The sequence below is a fragment of the Gastrolobium bilobum genome, unplaced genomic scaffold (assembly GCF_033153095.1).
Source record: "Gastrolobium bilobum isolate Gb01-03AN ecotype WA unplaced genomic scaffold, APGP_CSIRO_Gbil_v1 utg20779, whole genome shotgun sequence".
Taxonomy (NCBI): Eukaryota; Viridiplantae; Streptophyta; class Magnoliopsida; order Fabales; family Fabaceae; genus Gastrolobium; species Gastrolobium bilobum.
In genome coordinates this window covers 114,630-134,101 of record NW_026900157.1, presented here as the reverse complement: position 1 = coordinate 134,101, position 19,472 = coordinate 114,630, and the positions used below count along the sequence as shown (strand labels likewise).

General features: G+C 34.5%; 1 protein-coding gene across 2 annotated transcripts; it reads right to left on the bottom strand.

Moving 5' to 3' along the window:
* Positions 1–4,685: 4,685 nt before the first annotated feature.
* On the bottom strand, positions 4,686–17,772 carry LOC133295558 (protein LNK1). Of its 2 annotated transcripts, none has more exons than XM_061494398.1 (7): positions 17,600–17,772; positions 9,830–10,359; positions 9,390–9,738; positions 7,914–8,600; positions 6,926–7,074; positions 5,328–5,463; positions 4,686–5,241 (listed from the first exon to the last, which is right to left on the bottom strand). In XM_061494398.1, the coding sequence occupies exons 2-7, from the start codon at positions 10,147–10,149 to the stop codon at positions 5,125–5,127; spliced, it is 1,758 nt and encodes a 585-aa protein (XP_061350382.1). In that variant the 5' UTR covers positions 10,150–10,359; positions 17,600–17,772; the 3' UTR covers positions 4,686–5,124. The 2 variants fall into 2 exon arrangements, with proteins under 2 accessions (XP_061350382.1, XP_061350383.1); XM_061494399.1 differs by lacking the exon at positions 17,600–17,772 and adding an exon at positions 10,807–11,546.
* Positions 17,773–19,472: the final 1,700 nt, after the last annotated feature.

Genomic DNA, 19,472 nt, shown 5'->3' with positions numbered 1-19,472 from the left:
AAGTATTGAGGGAAGGACTTTCACTATATGAAGCAACGTGGGAAAAAGGAGAAGAATTACAATAGAATTATCCAGAATTTTTCTTAATAGGTATATCGAAATTTTGAGGCCAAAATTTTAATTTAAAGAGGAGAAATGTAATATTCAAATTAAAAAAAAAATTCTTGAAGCTACTAGAGCTGAGGCAGCGCTCCTAACGTGGAGATTTGAATATTTGAGCGCTACCTGAGCGCAAATATCTTGAAAATGTATATATATGTTTACGTGTATATATATATATATATATATATATATATATATATATATATATATATATATATATATAGATGTTATTCAATAATTGTAATATAATTGTTAAATAATAAAATATAAATAAAAACTAATATAAAAACAATATAATAACAATAAAATAAATATAATAATAATATAATAATTGATAAATAAATGAATATACGTATATATAAATAAACTATAGAAAGTAATTAAAGTCTTATACATATAAACACATGACGAAAAACGTGGAAGCATCTGATAAACGCTTACGAAAATTTTTCTAGAAACGTTTACGTTGATGATTACGTGGTTAGTTATCATCTGAAAAATAATGATTAATTAGTTACAATTTAACTAGTTTTGTTAAAAGCTAACGAAATACGATTCGAACGTAAGCAAGTCTCTCTTTATATATATGTGTGTGTGAATGGAAGTTCAAAATGTCCAAAAGAACTAAACTGATCCATAACCAAACTGCTTCACATTTTAAAAACCTGTTATTTTTAAAAATCGATTTCATATGAAACTGCATTTTATTTTATAAACTGCTTATTAACCAAACCAAAAAATAATTGGTTATCCATAACCAAACTGCTTTACAATTAAAGAACAAATAAGTGTTATCTTTTATTATGCCTATTATATTAGTCAATTGACTCAAATTTCCAAACAATAAATTAGCAAAAAAAAGTTAAGCTAAAGAATACAGAAGCAGCTATAAAATACAGAAGTTTAAGCTAAAGAAATTAGATCTAACTGTGAGTTTTTTTTTTTTTGAAAAATAAAAAGAAGAAGCTTGCGAGTATCAAACCGTGAGTTATTAATGTATCCTAACGAGTGAAAAGCTTGCGATCAAAACAAGTGAAGGAGTGTGATTAATTTAAATTTAAAATTTAAATTTAAATTAGAGTTGCGACTTAAGAGCAAAATAAATAGGTGAGAAATTAAGGCGATAAATCTGGATCTGATGGTGAATAACCGGTTTTGAATTTGTTAAAAAAATGGTTTTGAACTTGATAATCGATTTATGGTTCATAACCGATTTTGATTTAAAACCTGTTTTGAATCAAAACCGGTTTAAAACTGGTTTTAAATCAAAACCAGTTATAAACCATAAATCGGTTTTGGAACCGGTTTCAAACTGGTTTAGAAAATTAAAAACCGGTTTTAAAAGAAGAAAACTGGTTCGGTTTGAAAACCGAACCGTTTAAAACCGGTTCGGTTCGATTTTTGTTAAAACCGGTTATGAACCGCTCCATGCACACCCCTATGTGTGTGTGTGTGTGTGTGTGTGTGCGCGCGCGCGCTATCCATAAAAGGAGAAAAAAGAAGAAAACAACGAGAAGAGAAAGAGAGGGACCTGAGCGAAAAAAAGAGAGATCAAAAAGAAGGAAGGAAAGTGACAAAGGAGAAGGTAATATTGGGTGATAAAAAATATTCTTTCATTTTTTTCTTCAAAATGAAAATTTATTTTACTTCACATTGCCAAACTCTTGTTATTCTTTATTTCAAGTTTACTTCGTTACAGTAGTTTGTTTTCATTCAGTGATTTTATTTTTTTACAGTATCTTTATTTTCTTTTAATTTTGATTTCCTTTCACAAACTGATTATCAAGTGGAATAATTTATTGGTACCAAATAATTATGAAGAGAATGTGTAAATTTAACAGATGAAGACGGCTATGAACTGACCCTCAGAGTTTGGATTCAGACGGTTATAGGGTAAGGGACGCCTTATCGTGGTTTGAGCTCCTCCACAATAAATCTTTCATATGCAGAGAACCACAAAGTTGGAAAATTATTTAGCTTCAGTTAAATATTACACAATGCATTATTTATTATATTACTTCATTTTGTGAAATTATCTGAGAGAATGGTATTTTTGGTTACTACGGATGGATTTGATTATAGTTAGAAAATCTCAATATTACTGAGATTTATCTCACCTGTGTTTTTGTTCTGTGCTAACCTTTCCAGAGAATCATAATGCCTAGCCTAAGCTTGTCAGGTGAAGGATGGAGTATCAATGTTTACTCTTACGATGATCGCATGGAATTTTATATTGTAGTAGAAAATCAAGGAGCTGCTGCAATATTCTATGCTGAAAGTGAGGAGACCTACACCTATAGATTAGATTAGGATAGGACTTTTTTATTGTATAATTATGTAATGCCAGAATGTAAAAAAAATAAGTTAAAGTGATGTTATAGATAGTAGAATGTAGGACCAATGTAAAATAATTTCAGTATTATGTACCTGAATTAGTGTTATTTATAAAGTAACGTTGGTAGATGTTTACATAGTCCTTTTTAAATTTTCTTATTATCAATAGTAAAATTTTATAAATCAATATATATTAATTAATTACATTAACACCCCTCCATTTTATTTCTTATTGTTTATACATGAAGAGAAAACATAAATTTAAAGAAATCATGTAATATTCCTTATAAGAGTTAATTTTAAAGGATGTTACAGAGCCTGTAAATAAGGTTCTCTTTTTCTATAGTGAATGTAAATATTTTATCTACATTCAGTCTAAAACGACGTCATTTTGAGGCAGAATCAAGATATTTTTGTAATTATAATTTTTTTCAAGGTTATAATGGTCTTTTTATTATAATTTTTTAATTTTTTAACCCAAAATGACGTCATTTTGGGAACGAATGTAGATAACTTATCTACATTCGCTATAGAAATATTAAAGCCATAAATAAATATACGAGATTGCAAACAATTAAAAAGAAAAAAAATAAAATTTGTAAGAAAACTAAAAGGTGTCCATGTTTACTATAATATGTCATTCTCTTTATGTATATGAAAACAATTATATATATATATACATATATATATATATATATATATATATATATATATATATATATACGAGGCAGAATTCTTTGACACTGGTGTCAAATTTCGAATTTGATACCTCATCTGAGAGCCATTAGATCAAAAAGATCAACGACTCTGATTTGTAAGCATGTGACACCATTGATCTTTTTTGATCTAACGACTCTCAGATGAGATGTCAAATTTAAAATGTGACACCGTTGTCAAAGGATTCTGCTTATATATATATATATATATATATATATATATATATATATATATATATATATAATAAAATGGTGTTCATATAGGAAATTAAAATCAATATCAAAGGATAATAATTAAACAAGAAAATCCCATATGAATAACTCAAATAATTCAATGAAAATACAACCAATAAATTGTTTAACAAAACTTGTTAACTATATGCTCTTTTAACTTAGTGACGAAAATAAGTTATGCAATAGCAACAACAATTATTTTCTTGTTATTCAACAAATGAATATTAAAATTGTCTCTTATTGTGTGCTTAATATGGAACACATCGTTAGAGACGACAAAAACAATCATAAATCATCAATTAATCATGAATAAGAAATACCAAAATCAGAGAAAATATATAAGAGTCAAAAAAGATACCTTGGCTTTGAGAAAAGACTAGGGTAGATTGTGAATCACCGCAATAGAGAAATCTCAAGAAATCTCAGGGTTATGGGTGAAATTGTGAGAGACATGGTATTTATACTTCTTACTAAAAAGTCTCACAAAATTCACATTAACAGCAAAATCATTAATATTGTCAAATTTTTGAATACCACAAAATTATTTTCCTTACCAATTTAAACGGATTCTAAAATAATTTTTTTAAAATCATAATCAAATACCACATAACTTTTTTACCGTCCTTTAAAATCCTAATTGAGTACTAATGAATTTTTTGATCGAAAAATAATTCACTAATTTTTTTTAAAATCTCAATTCAATAATATTCCTTCAAAAGCATATTCAGTAGATCGCAAGAATATAACTTCTCCTATCCAATTCCCCTCCTCCTTGACAACAACTCAACCTTCCTTTCTCTTGACCATAAATGCTTAATTTTCCCCCTCTCATTTTAAGATTAAATATGAAATTTATATTTTCAGTTTAAGACAATGGTAGAACTTTTAAATTAATGTGTTATTGTAATTGTAAAGTAGGATGCTAGTATAAATGCATTTCTGAAAAGAAAAATAATGTCTCAGAATAATATTCTTAATAAATTTATAATAGAAAGCGGAGTGTCTCCTCCACTGCTTATATATTCTCATTCTGCAAGTGTTAATGAATGATACAGATTACGACAAAACAATATAAAATAAGAGAGTATCCTCCTCACGTGGGATTTCCCATGACTCGATTATATGAAAGATTTTTACCCGTTGACAGACAAATCAACGATGATTTGACATAAAGGATAGGACAGCATAACCGTTGATTTATTTATCAATATCTAAGATCCTTTCACATGATCCGATCTTAGTATATGAGATAATAGATTCCCATAAACCAAACTTTCATCTGGTGTAAAAGTCACATTTAATCCCAAATAACAGTGTTTCAAATATGTTTCAAAGTCAAATTGGTAATCGAGTAGCAATAAACAGCATACTAAATGATCAGAAAAACTAAGCTGGTATAATCGAGTTCTAGTCTCAATTCTTTTTCCCCGTTACCTTTTAAAAATGTCACAACTACGAAGACCATTGAATGGCAGAAAACTTATCAAATCAACGGCCAGCGCCAGACGATTGTATCATTCACATGAAAAGAGTTGTGGATGTAGCATTACTCTACATATATACTACCTAGTACTGATGATCAGAAAAATTATACATCAGGATAATGGTATGGAACACAAAAAATGAATCACTAACAGAGATCTTAGTAAGCCTCGGGTAAATATTTTTACATCATATGTGATGCGATGACTTACTTGAAAAGAAGACACTTTACACCTAGATAATGCCAATGCTAGTTTCATTTTTGACTAGACATTATTACCCCTGAAAACTTCTTTTCTACTCCAGCAGAAGATTCTTCCTGACAAACTTGCTTCTCGGTCATTACTGGTGAGTTGGTCACCGATCCATGTATCTGTTAGTTAAACCAAAACATGAGACTAGCAGCAAATAATAACTATCTACTTAACTGATGCATGTTAATAATTCATAAAAGCATACCATGGGACCGGATTTGAAAGGTGTAGTATCATTCAGGGGCAACATTAATGGATCTGAGGGCCGGTGAAACAGTAAGTGTGCTATAGACCGATCAATGGGATTTGTATTAGTTTCCATGTTCATGAATCCCGTACACCTGGATAGAGCTAGGTGTTATATTCATAAAAAAGATTAATAAATAAACATTATTTTTGCATAGATATCCGAAATGGATAGGAGCTAAGAGCAAAGAATGGAGTGCAAAACATGAAAATACCTGTTTTCTTCCTCTCCTTTATACTGAGAAACATTCATTGCCCATTGTACCAGTAAAATATTTGTTTTTAAAAATGTCATTTGTAAATAACTTTTCAATGATATTTAGATTATAGTAATTTAAATTTTTAGATAATATATGTCAGCAAATACATGCTGTTCATGTAGTGACTCAACCTAGACCAAATTTCAAGTTAGAACTAGGTTGCAGGATATTTCAAGTAAAAGGAAGGTTAATCAATTTTTTTTTTACTAGATTCATTAATGACTTTTCAAGTTAGAATTAGATTGCAGGACATTTCAAGTAAAAGGATGACTCATCCATTTTTTCTCATGTAAAAAGGATATCTCAAAACTTAAAAGAAGTAAATAGTGATTAATCATATACAGACGGATATATTTAGCAAAAAAGTTTCTGTACTCCAAGCTCTTATGTATAGTGCAGATTAGGGGAAAGATAACGGGGGTTTAAAATACAAAATAAGTTTCTAAATCTCAGGTCTTTATACCAACAAACAAATTATGTATAGGGTCCGTTAACAGACATCAATGTAAAATTTCGTATAGATACACCCACTTAATACATACACTGAATTACAAATAGTCATCATGCTGATCTTGCTACTAAAATTTGAAAAAACTAGATATCAACGAGTATTTGTCATGTAGTTGATATGTTCACGCATTTATAAAAAATATATTTATTTCAAGCTACTCCAATGTAGCATAAATTGATATTCACATGATGGGATCTTAATCCAGCCTAGCGTTCATCCTACAAAAGCTTATTTGATGTTATAAGATTGATTTTGTGTTATAGCAATGTCAACATATTCATTTATATATCATAGATTTACACAGTTTCCAAGTTCTATATGATATATCAGAGCAACTTTTTTATTTTAACTAGAATTTGTAGAGTTCTTAATCCCATTAGAACTTTTGTAACGTAAGTATACTTCAGTTATATTTTAATCTTGACAAAATCTCGATTCTATTTTACATGCCTTGAAAAAGGGGCACGAAGGGAGGAAAAGGGCAGCAGGATTATACTGTACTAATCGTTTTATCTGACTTTAAATGTTTTCTCGTGATATTGTCCTTTAACCTAAAAAAATATTTCATTCTCCATGTCATCAATATTTCACTTGTCACATATTGATATAAGAATCCGATGACAAATAGAATACTACATCTTTGAGTACACTATAAGTGCCACATAAGCAGACCTTGAAACTACTCATTCAAAATTAGGTTGCATCAGCTTTCCAAATGTCTACTGTAGTTTCCTAGTAGTCAATAGAAATATAAACCTGAACAAGAAATCATAAAGTGAGCAATACCTGTTTGCATCCTCTGTCGTTATTGCTTTGCATGCTTCAACATCATTACCAATTTGACCACTTGCATTGGCATCATAATGTCTTTGTTCAGCACTCTTAGCCAAGCGGTATAGACTGTCCCTTATGCATAGTTTGGTTCTGATATCCAACTGCAATCAAGCAAACTTTATGTTCAGAAAAGTATATTATAACCAAGAGTGATAGATTTTAGAATATGAGGATACGTAGGTAATAACTTTCTTAGCATCACAACATGGAATAATTTTTTTATTTTTTTAAAAAGAGCTATTTTCTTCACTCTGGACTACCCATAATAACAACCTCCTTAAACCCAGAATTTCGGATGATACTAGAAGTTAGCTTCCTAACATGCTGTGTTATAAGGAAATTGTGTTAGAAGAAGTAAGAAGCATTAGGGCCATGTGGGCCAGCTTTGGTTAGTTAGGCCTAGTATGTTCCCAAACAGCGGGAGTTAGGGAAATCCCAACATAATTAGATAATTAGGTCATTGGGCTTATAAATAGGATTGACTGAATATATGTAGGGGATTTAGACAGTTAGTAAGACAAAAAGCAAGGGCAGGCAGAAACTATGATTTTTCTGGACGTTAGGAGAGTTATCATTGTAATTTTCTACCTCACTCAGCATCAGGAAACTCATCTGTTGTCTTGAGGGGAGGGAATTATCAATGAAGATATAATCAAAATTCAGCTTATACTATATATTTTCCCAATTCCTAATTCCCAACTTTTGAGTTAATTTCAATAATTGGTATTTGAGCTATTAGCTGGTTCTATCACTGTGCTTCAGAAGCACCATGTTTACAAGATCTATACGGCCAAGCAGAATTACCATAATGAAGAAAATCTACCATCATGAAGAAACTGAAATTAGTCAGACGCATGGCATGTTAATTTTGACTCCATAGTCCAAAAGACACTAATGAAGAACACAGGATCAAACTTCAACATCACAAAGACTCCAATACCTGATCTGTGACCTGTTGCAGCTGGCGAAAGCTAGTTGCTTCAAGGGAGATTTCATCTAGTGCAGAGCTCATAGATGAGCCTTCCTGCACATTTGATGAGTCTATTTCTTGTGAAAATCCTATGCTAACTCCTCCAACTTCACCGTAGCCTTCATTCTCATTTTCAAACTCAGGAGCTACCTTCTGAGCTGGACCTAGACTGTGAAATGGCATAGGACTTGCCATATTTTCACTGTTGAAACCCCTACTTAACAATTGTGCATCACGGCAAAGATATGAATTTTCTCTCTTATCATTTGTTTGCAAGTCAGCAGACTCCAAAGGATGACCATAAGAATTCTCAACGTTTGATGCATATGATGAGTCTTTAAAAGGAGATGGATGTCCATCATGTTCAGATCTTGATCCAGACAAAGTTGGCAGGAGGGAAGTATAATTTGAAGTATGACTATTGTCTGGGTGCATTAGGGGACTTTCTATCTGTATACATCCTAAAGAACCAGAATCCATTTTTGGTCTGTGTATGTGGATGCTATCCTGAGAAGTGACCCCACTAGAAGAGGCTCCAAAGGACTCCTTCAGATTTGCATATTGCTCCACTTGAGCATAGGGATGATCAGAATCACCATTTTTTAGGTAGCCATTTTTTCTCTTTCCTGCTGATGGCTTTGACAGCTTCCCTTGTATCTGTCATACAAGGAGATTGTTTATGATATACAAACTAAGAAATTATTTGCTTATAAATTCACATGAATTAAATAGACTGAGCAGTCAGCACCTTTACTACAAAACATGAACAAGGCAACAAATCACCCAAAAAATGAAATAGCTGAAATTGGGTATTTACATTAAGGCCAGGCCCAATTTTCTATTGAAAAGCATGTTTTACAACAATAAAAAAGTAATTACTTAATTCCCATTGGCACGTACTTATAACTTTAATCAAGATAAAAATTCCAAGGACATGAATATAATCATATAATAATCTTGAAGGCTAAAAAGTTTAGATATTCCAATTTCTATCGAGTATCAATTCCTCAAATCAAGTTTTACCAGTCAACGATTATCGAAATTTATTTGATTCCATAAACTATAAACCTCTTTTAAATGGGAGAATGTATTGAATTGAATTCTAGAATATTCAATTCTGACATTATAGCATTAAAATGTCAAACATGATCAGGTCTAGTGCCTGCAACAAAGCATTCACGTATTATTAGACTTCAATAATTAAATTATATGGCATTAACAACTTTCACAAGGTCAGAGGCAAATGTCAAACTTATTAAGTCATATGAATTTTAGAGGCCCACTTTGTGAGTATAAATATGTCTCCATGTGTGTGGTTTGGAAAAAGAACTCATACAGAATTATAGCTACATAATTTGAAATTCAGGAATTCAGAATCCAAGTTAAGATGTAAAATTGAAAATTAAAGGTTTTTTTTTTTAAAAAAAAGAAGAAGGTGTAGCCAACCTTTTGTTTAGGCATCGAATCATCTGTATTACCAAATTTCATGTCTAGGTCGCTGAAAGTTGATAATGGGACAGGGACGGCATCATGACCAACATCCATTTGAGACCTCCGTTTTTTATCAATAGGAAATGCTTTTTTGTTGCAATTATTAATTGACAGACCTTCAATATTTTCATTCGGCTCTATTTCATAATCTGATATACTTTCCAATGTACTCGCTTGAGCAGATGGAAACTTGAACTCAGACTTCAATGCATCATCAGATCCTTCAGTTCCATGTGATGACGAGAGCCAGCAGAACTCCTCTTCATTATTGAGGTCCCCCATTCCAAAAGTTAATTCACAACTTCTGCAATTTTAAAAGTAATATTCAGATATTTATGGCGATCATGATAAACTGAAAGGTGAAAAACAATTCTGTCAAATAAGATAATTCTTACAACATCCTATCAATATCTTCAAAGTTTCCTATATCCAGCCACCCATCATTATCAAGAAAGCTGAGTTCATTGTCAGTTTGAGATATGAGATTGATTGAATATTCAGACACATTATCATTCTCCATCACACACTTGTCTCCTAAGATAGTATCATCTGCACAAAGCTCGCTACCACTATAATCTTCATTGCTGCTCTTGAAACAATGATCAGACATCCTTGTATTATCTGAAGTTAGCCTTTTTGGTTCTTTGCATGAATCACTATCATGTGAAGAAAATAGACCTCCAGGATTTTGAGACCATGAGCCCTTTTCCAGCATTTTTTCTTTCTGGTTCAGATTTAGTATCTACATTTCCTCTTTACAGTGAGTACCATAACTACTCACATAATCAGCACTTCTTTTGATACCATGTAGTTCATGAAGTGATTTCTAACAGCTATTTCCCTGTATTGCAAACTGGTCCTTATGTTCCTCCCCAGCTATTTAATAATCAGATTCACTAAATTCATCCCACGCATAATCTTTAAGCTGTAACACCAAGACAGATATATCAAACCCAAGAGAGGGGAAAAAAAGGTGATAATAATTTCAGAAATTCCAATATAACTTGCAAAGAGGACACACATTCAGGTAGCTTATCAGATCCCTAGAAATGAGAAAGAAGGAAACAAACTGCTGATGTGTTTGCAAATCAGGTGATCAGCTACGATATTCTATTTAAAAAGAAGCAAAAAAACTGCTGATGTGTTTGCAATTCTAAAGGTCTGGCTACAATATTCTTCTTTAAAGCTTTGTGTCAGAATGTTTTGATGAAGCTTTTTATAAAAAATTAAACAGGATTGTCCTTAAAGTTTTAACTAGAAAAGAAGTGCTGAGATAAGTATTTAAATATATTCTGTGCATCTTGTTCAATCTATAAATTAGGAAAATATTATATAATTAGTACGATCATATAAAGAGAGAAGGATACTTAACTGGCAACTCCCATGCCACAGTTCTTTCTACAGTTGCAGGGTGTTCGAAGAAAAAGTTCAGCACTGAATTTGAATTAAAAAAAAAAAAAAAGGCAAATTTTGGTGCATAAAGCTACTCGACTTTGCAAGAATAGAGATGAGAGACACTTCGAAAAAAAAAAAGTTCTGCTCCAGGCTCCTACGATTTGGGGTATCGGAGGGTCAAATATACACCACCTTACTACCGTGAATGGAGAGTCTATTTCCACAACTAAATTCCTGACTACTAGGTCAAGAGGCAGCAATCTTACTGTTGCTATTAGGAAAACAGGGATACGTGTTAAAGTTTTTAATTTACCATTTAACAAGTGGTGGAACTTTCACATTAACAGCAACAACATCAGCTACACCCACCACCAATCAACAACTAGCTTGTCAATAGTAGTGTTTCTGGAGTCATTAAACCATTTCTTCATCCCTAGTTCTCTTGAACTTGGATTGCGTAATAGCCTACTAACAAGATTATGCTACAGGGACAGACCAAAAATACATTTGCACACAAAAGTAAAATAAAACAGATATAAAATTAATAGTGCAATAAAAACATCAAATGAAGTCCAAATAGTGATCTCCTCAATAACAGTAGAGTTGTTCACATTATACTAAAGCACGCTCTTAGTTGTTTATTATCAAGATCAGCCACTGAATAGATACTTGCCACATTCCTCCAGCTCACACAAAATGCTTAAGGTTGACTTCATTACTTCAGAATGCTAATCATATAGTAATGAAACTCTGGGGAATAATGCCGCAGATATGACATCACTAGGCTACCAATGAGACAAAACTCATTTTAATGGGTGTCACAAAATCCTGAGAGAAAAAAAGTTTCTAATGTTGCTATATGATGCTCTGAATGGAGTACTGAAAATAGATGACAAAATCTTTGAGTTAATTGAATCTGAAATATATTGTATATTCAAGTATGTAAGTATGTACAAGGAGGCTCTCTATTTACAGAGGCTAAAAGACCTAATGGGCCAAGCCCACAATCTAGACTATTCTAGACTATTCTAATAATAATAAATTAATATTATTTCTAACACTCCCCCTCAAGCTGGTGCGTATATATCAAAAGCTTCCAGCTTGTTACAAATATGATCTATTCGGGGACCTCTAAGAGCTTTAGTGAATACATCCGCAAGTTGATCATTGGAATTGACAAATGTTGTCTCGATCTCCCTTGACTGGATCTTTTCTCTAACAAAATGACAGTCAATTTCTATATGCTTGGTCCTCTGGTTGTTGTCCATGAAAGACTGGGTTAGAGGATATATGCAAAGCGGCTTGGTTGTCACAAATGAGCTTCATAGGCCTTTGTTCACAGAGATGGAGTTCCTTCAGCAATTGACTCAGCCAGATGAGCTCACAGGTTGCATTTTCCATTGCCCGATATTCTGCCTCCGCACTGGATCTGGCGACCACAGTTTGCTTCTTACTCTTCCAAGAGATCAAATTTCCTCCGAAGAGAACACAATACCCTGAGGTGGATCGTCTATCTGAAGGAGAACCTGCCCAGTCAGCATCTGAATAACTAGAGATCTCTGAACTCCCTTTATTTGTATATAATAAACCTCTTCCTGGCGCCTTTTTAATATATCGGAGAATTCTAATAACTGCATCCCAATGGGAGTCACAGGGAGAATCAAGAAATTGACTTGCAACACTCACTGCGAAGGAGATATCTGGCCTTGTCACAGTAAGATAATTCAATTTTCCAACTAGTCGGCGGTAGCGACTAGGATCTGGCAGTGGCTCCCCCTGTCCTGGTAATAACTTAACATTGGGGTCCATAGGTGTATCAATGGGTTTACAGCCTAACATGCCAGTCTCATCTAGGATATCCAGTGCATACTTCCTCTGACAGATGGAAATGCCCCGCCTAGACTGTGCAACTTCGATCCCCAAGAAATATCGAAGTCTGCCAAGATCTTTGGTCTGAAATTGATTGAATAAATGCTCTTTCAACTGATCAATCCCGGTCTGATCACTGCCTGTAATGATAATGTCATCAACATAGACCAGGAGATAAACGCACTGGCCAGAAGAGCTATGCCGGTAAAAGACAGAATGATCGGCTTTGCTTCTGATTAATCCAAAGGATTCAACAACTGAACTAAAGCGGCTAAACCAGGCCCGAGGAGATTGCTTCAGGCCATATAAAGATTTCCGAAGTTTACATATCATTCCAGAACTCTCCCCCTGAGCAACAAAACCTGGTGGTTGCTCCATATAAACTTCCTCCTGCAAGTCACCATGTAGAAAAGCATTCTTAATATCAAGTTGGAGAAGGGGCCAGTGATGAATGGCGGCAAGGGCAAGAAACAGGCGAACAGAAGCCATCTTAGCAACAGGAGAAAAGGTATCCCCATAATCAAGACCAAAGATCTGTGTGTATCCCTTGGCCACTAAGCGAGCTTTAAGGCGATCAACAGTGCCATCAGGACCAACTTTAACTGTGAACACCCATCGACAACCAACAACAGACTTCCCGGGAGGAGCACGAACAAGATCCCAAGTGCCATTGGAGTGAAGTGCCTGCATTTCATCAAGCATCGCCTGGCGCCACCCTGGATGAGATAGTGCTTCACCTGTGGTTTTAGGGATGGAAACAGAAGAGAGACTAGAAACAAAAGTAAAATGTTGTGAAGAAAGTCTGTCATAACTCAAGAAAGAATAAAGGGGATGAGGATTTCGAGTGGATCGAATACCTTTCCGAAGGGCAATGGGAGGAGTCTCTGATGGAGGATCCGGAGGAGAAGAGCCGACGGGAAAGGGCGATGAGTCATCAAGAGGCAAAGTCGGAGGAGGTGCAGGCTGACGACGCTGGTATGTGAGGAGAGGACGATCTGCAGGTATGGAGGTAATTGGTTGCTCCTCTGGAATAGGGTCACCTGCAGCTGGTAAAGACAAGTCAAGAAAAGGAACAGGAAGGACCTGATCAACTTGGGACACTGGAGACGGAGTAGAGTGAAAAGGCTGCTGATCAAGGAAAGTGACATCAGCAGAAACGATATAACGCTTGAGATCAGGAGAATAGCAACGATACCCTTTTTGAAAACGTGTATACCCAAGGAAAATACATTTGAAGGCCTTGGATGTCAACTTGTCTTTACCTGGAGTAAGATCATGAACAAAACAAGTACAGCCAAAAATATGTAAAGGCAGAGGATAAGAAGGTGCTCCGGAAAACAAAATACTGTGGGGAACATCATTATTTAGCACAGAAGAGGGCATGCGGTTGATAAGGAAACATGAGGTGATAATAGCATCTGCCCAAAAACGGAGTGGGACGTTCATATGAATGAGAAGGGTACGTGCAGTTTCAACTAGATGTCTATTTTTACGTTCAGCGACTCCATTTTGTTGTGGAGTGTGGGGACAGGTAGTCTGGTGTATCGTCCCTTGTGTATCCAGAAATTTAGAAAATTCAAGAGACACATACTCTTTTGCATTATCACTGCGCAAGATTTGAATAGAAGCACCAAATTGAGTTTTTATTTCTGCACAAAACTTTTGATAAATTGAAAATAACTCAGAACGATTTTTCATTAAATAAACCCAAGTGCAACGGGAGAAATCATCAATAAAGGTGACAAAATACTGAAAACCCAAAACAGACGTTGTTCGACTCGGACCCCAAATATCAGAATGAACAATAGAAAAAGGAGCATCAGCTCTTTTATTGACTCTATTAGCAAAGGAGGAGCGAGTGTGTTTTCCTTGCTGACAAGAATGACAGTTTAAAGACTTAAGATTGGATAAAAAAGGAACCATATGCTGAAGCTTGGAGAGGTTTGGATGACCCAGACGGCTGTGAATTAGCTCAGGAGACTCTGTGAGAGAACAGGCTACTGGAGAAGGTGGTGCAATCAGATAGTAGAGACCTCGTGACTCAACGCCTGCTCCAATCGTCTTCCCCGTACCCGAATCCTGCATAGAAAAGGATTGTTTAGAGAAGGTAATAGTACATGAAAGAGAATGAATCAACTGGCTAACAGAGATTAAATTAAAAGGAATGCCAGGTATATAATAAACAGAACTCAAAGTTAAAAGGGGAGTTGGGTTGGCTTCCCCAATTCCACGAGCAGGAGCCTTAGTGCCATCAGCAAGAGTGACAGGGGGTAGGTTATTAGAATAAGAAAGTGAAGTGAAGAGATCTTTATTACCACAAAGATGATGAGTAGCACCTGAGTCTATTATCCAGGGTCCAAGAGATGATTGATAAAAACAAGCAACATGATTACCAGTGTCTTGAGTAGGATGCTGAGAAGAAACCTTCTTGAGAAGTGCCTCATAGTCGGCACTTGAAAGAGTTACTAATCCAGTTGAAGGTGGCGTAACATCAGTTTGAGCAAATTTGGCAGACGGTGGCTTCAAATGAGGGTACTTCCTATAGCAGCGTTCTTCAAAATGCCCAAGATTCTGGCAATAATTACAACGAGGCCTCTTTCTGCGGCCACGTCTGCGACCGCGTCCACTGTTCCAATTGGAATCACTGGCCCGAGAAAAGAATGGAGATGGGGTAGTATCGGAGATGATGCCAGTCGTGTTTTTGGACGCATTATTTGAGCCCTCCATCACAAAATAAAAGGAGATGACCAGAAAATAGCAAAGAACTACAAGAAAGCAAGAAATCGCGCAAAAACGTTGCACAAAAGTGTCCAAACAGCGGGTTTTTCACTGATATCTTTCAAACGGATGGGACCCACAACGAGCGGAGACCAGATCTGGAAAGAGGGTGAGGAGGCGAGCAAGATGGTGGTGGTCCGGCCTGGAACGGTGGCCGAACGGTGGCTCACGCGCTGGAACAGTGGTTCGGCCGCCGGAGACTTCAACCGGCGCGTGGCGGCGCGTGGATGCTCCGATCAACACGCGGTTTGGACAGACAGGGTCGCCTCCCTGAGCCGCTCCTGATCGCGTGGTGGTTGGTCGGAAAAGTCGCCGGAAAAGCAGTCTGACGGCGGTGAACAGTGGCGAACGGTGGTTTTGTGGCGGTTTCCGGCGATGAACGGAGGCTGACGATCTTTTTCTAGATGATAAGAGGTTGAGGACAAGAAACTTGTGACTAAATAAGGGTTAGGTGTGAAAGGATGGTTGCCGGTATGATGCACGGCAGTAAAAAGAAAGGAAAAGATATATATGCGGAAGCAGAGCCCTCAGAACCAGGCTCTGATACCAAATTGAATCTGAAATATATTGTATATTCAAGTATGTAAGTATGTACAAGGAGGCTCTCTATTTATAGAGGCTAAAAGACCTAATGGGATGACCTAATGGGCCAAGCCCACAATCTAGACTATTCTAGACTATTCTAATAATAATAAATTAATATTATTTCTAATAGAGTTCAATGCAGAAAAGGCACTTATGCTCAGTAAAGACATCTGTCTAACATTGAATCATGATTTAAAATTAAAAGTAAACACCCATAGGGAAACTTCAACAATGCAATGCAGTAACGACATTGCTATATGCTTTTAGTTAGACGAAAATAATAGTTAATTTGCATCTTATATCTAAAGTTTAGGTCACAAGTTTCGGAAAGTTTTCAGTTACAGATATTTTTCCAACTATCTTTAAGTATTAGTAAGCTAGGGATAAAAAATATATCCAAGCTTGAGCTCAGGGAGAAGGGTTGACAACCTTTGTGTTTAAGATTACGAGTAAGGTAAATATGTAATTCAGGAAACATATTATGGTAATTTGATGTCTTATAAGGAGAGGAATTAGGGTTTATATATTAGGTGTTAATCAGCACTTGCATCCACTGCGTTTAGAAATTAAGCACAGCAATAATCAATGAAACTAACAGCAACCACCAGTGAGTTCTTAACGTTCTTTGGAGTCCTGCAACCGCCAAAGATTATTATGACATAATACCGATGCCATCATCTTTGTCAAATTTGAAAAGATCAAATAGGAAAGGAATTTGTCAAATAATTTAGTTAAATCCACTACCACCATTTCAGTCAAGAAACACAATGGTACTCGGTCTCAAAGTTACAAATTATTTCTGTTTCAACAGCACCACAAACACAAAGATGGTTTTCGGGGCTTATGAGCTCTATTTATTATTAACATTAAAACAGAACCTGTCCTAAACATTAGCCGTGGAGATTTATAGAATAACCATATCTTATTCCCTACCATGAGCTATAAACCAAACAAAGTAGACCATATAAAATTGCCTGTAATAAAAAAAAGCCCAAAATCTCATTCCCTCTCTCAGCAAAGAAGCCACACATACCAATCATAATTATCCTCTCTCATTTCGAACTTGAAACATGAACCACAACCTTCAAAATCAAAATTTCCAAAGCTAAATTTCTACTTATTTATGAACTTATACTACAGTTTCTCCAGTAACAAACGCCATAATAAAATCACCAAAAATAATTAAAAAAATAAAAGTAAACAAACAAGACAAAAACAGAAAGTTGAAGAAGATCTAGAACGCAAAAGCTCGTCCATAGGCCAAATTCTCAAGAGATTGCCAATTCAAATCGCAGAAATTTAAACTCAAAATTCCATTTCTACCATTTCCTTACCATCCAAATATGGCACAGACTCTTTCGCTATGCTATAAATTAAAAAAATACAGCAAATAAACCATGCAACCATAACTAGCCAGTTTACGAAAAAAAAAAGTGAAAAATCCCAAGAATAAAATCGAATAAAACGAAAAATCCTAATTTATTTTGCAAGAAGACTTGAAGTAGAAAAAAAAAGGGTGAGAAGAAGATTAAAAGGACCTGAAATTGGAACTATGAGAGCATCCAGCTAAGCCAACTGAACACCGAAATTTCAGGGAAAATCAAAGAGAAAGGTTTGATTTTAGGTTTGTTCAGCTTTGCAGTTTGGGATTCCTAGGAGCTTCCAGATGCTTCTTTTCCGTTGAACTCAACTCACCCACACAAGTTTTCTTTTCTTTTCTTTTTTAATTAGTAATTAATATCTTTCTCTGTTTTTTAGTACACATTAATGAAGCAAAGGTTACTCACGCAGAAACTGACACGTGGATACCAGATTCGTGGTTCGTGGACGGAAGGTGAGTACTGAGATCCGATCAGTTACTGCGTTTTTATTTGTCCACGTATCCTTTTACTTGTTGGAATACCGACTCGTGTCCCGGGACCACTCATAGGGAATGCAACGCTGTACCAGTGCTACCCCGTTATAGACTCAACACATGCCATTTTTGTGCTCCGTTGTTCTGCGTTTTTTTGTTTTGTATTGATGAAAAAATAAATATAGAATATTTTATTTATGAGACTGTGTGTATATAATAAATTTGTCGCTTGGAAAAAGTTTATGGCGCGCGTGTATATAAAGTATTTTTTGGCTTTTAACCAAATTCACGAAATCAAATTTAATCCCCCAACACAATTGATTTGTGGCCTTTTTAAAATTTAAAATAGATTCAGCTAATTAAAATTATAATCCTTCTGAAATTAAAAAAAATATTCATGTTAATTCTTGAAGAAAAAAACTAACATAAGCCTCTTTTAAATTTTAGATGAACTATGAGTCAATTTTTTTTCTCTAAATAATTAAATTGGGCCTCATAATATTTATTTAGAACCAAAAAATATTTTTTTTTGGTATAACTTGAAGAGTATTTCATTCAACCTCATCCGGTCACCTTGTTTTCGGAGTACGGCCCGAAGGCTAGCTCCTCATTGGAACAGCGGGTGCATTGAGCTCCACTACCGGGTGAAGGATGAGACTAAACCCCCCTTCGAGGACAGAGACATATTCTCTGGCCCTCAAAGATTTTTTAAGAATGTGCTTGAGACAAGATTTAAATCTCTAACCCAAGCAAATCTTTGAAAGCTCAGTTGCCAACTGAGCTACCTCGAGTTACAAACTAAAAAATATTTTACTCTATAACTTTTCTGCTTTTCATATTAACCTAGCAAAAAATCTGCAGGCATGATGCATGCCTACATGCACTTGGTGTGGTAAAAATCACAAATAAATTAATCAAGTCTGAAGATTGAGTGCAAAATATCTGTGCGATGATGATTAGTTGTTAGCAAATTAATTTGTTTTATATTATTTATATAATTTTTTATATTATCTTGATATAAAAATTTTAATATTATTATTCATTAATGAAATAATACATCATTTGAAATAATAAATTTATCTAAGAAGGATTAAAATTAAGAAGGGTTAGAATGCATGTATACTTGGATTGGTTGCACGCGTGAAATTCTTGTATTCTTCTTTAATATTTTGCGTTTGTTAACCAACGGGTTCCACGACGCTTTAGCAAGTTTATTTGTCGAGCAGAGAGTTAAAGTATATGTTTACATAGAGGAGGACGATATACTTATCATCAAAAAAAAGTTTATAATCTTTACAACTAATTTAATCAGCGTTAATCTTTATCGATCTAACGGTTATAATTTATTGAAAATTAATAATTAATTAATAAATGCGACTCAATAATTTTTAATAAATTATAATCGTTAGATTGACGAAAATCAATGATGATTAGATTAGTTGTAAAGATTATAAATTTTTTTAATAGTAAATATATCATTCCCCTTGTGTAAAAGCTTTAACGCTCAGAAATGATATGTTCCTTTTAGGAATTAAAAAAATAGAAATGAGAGTAAA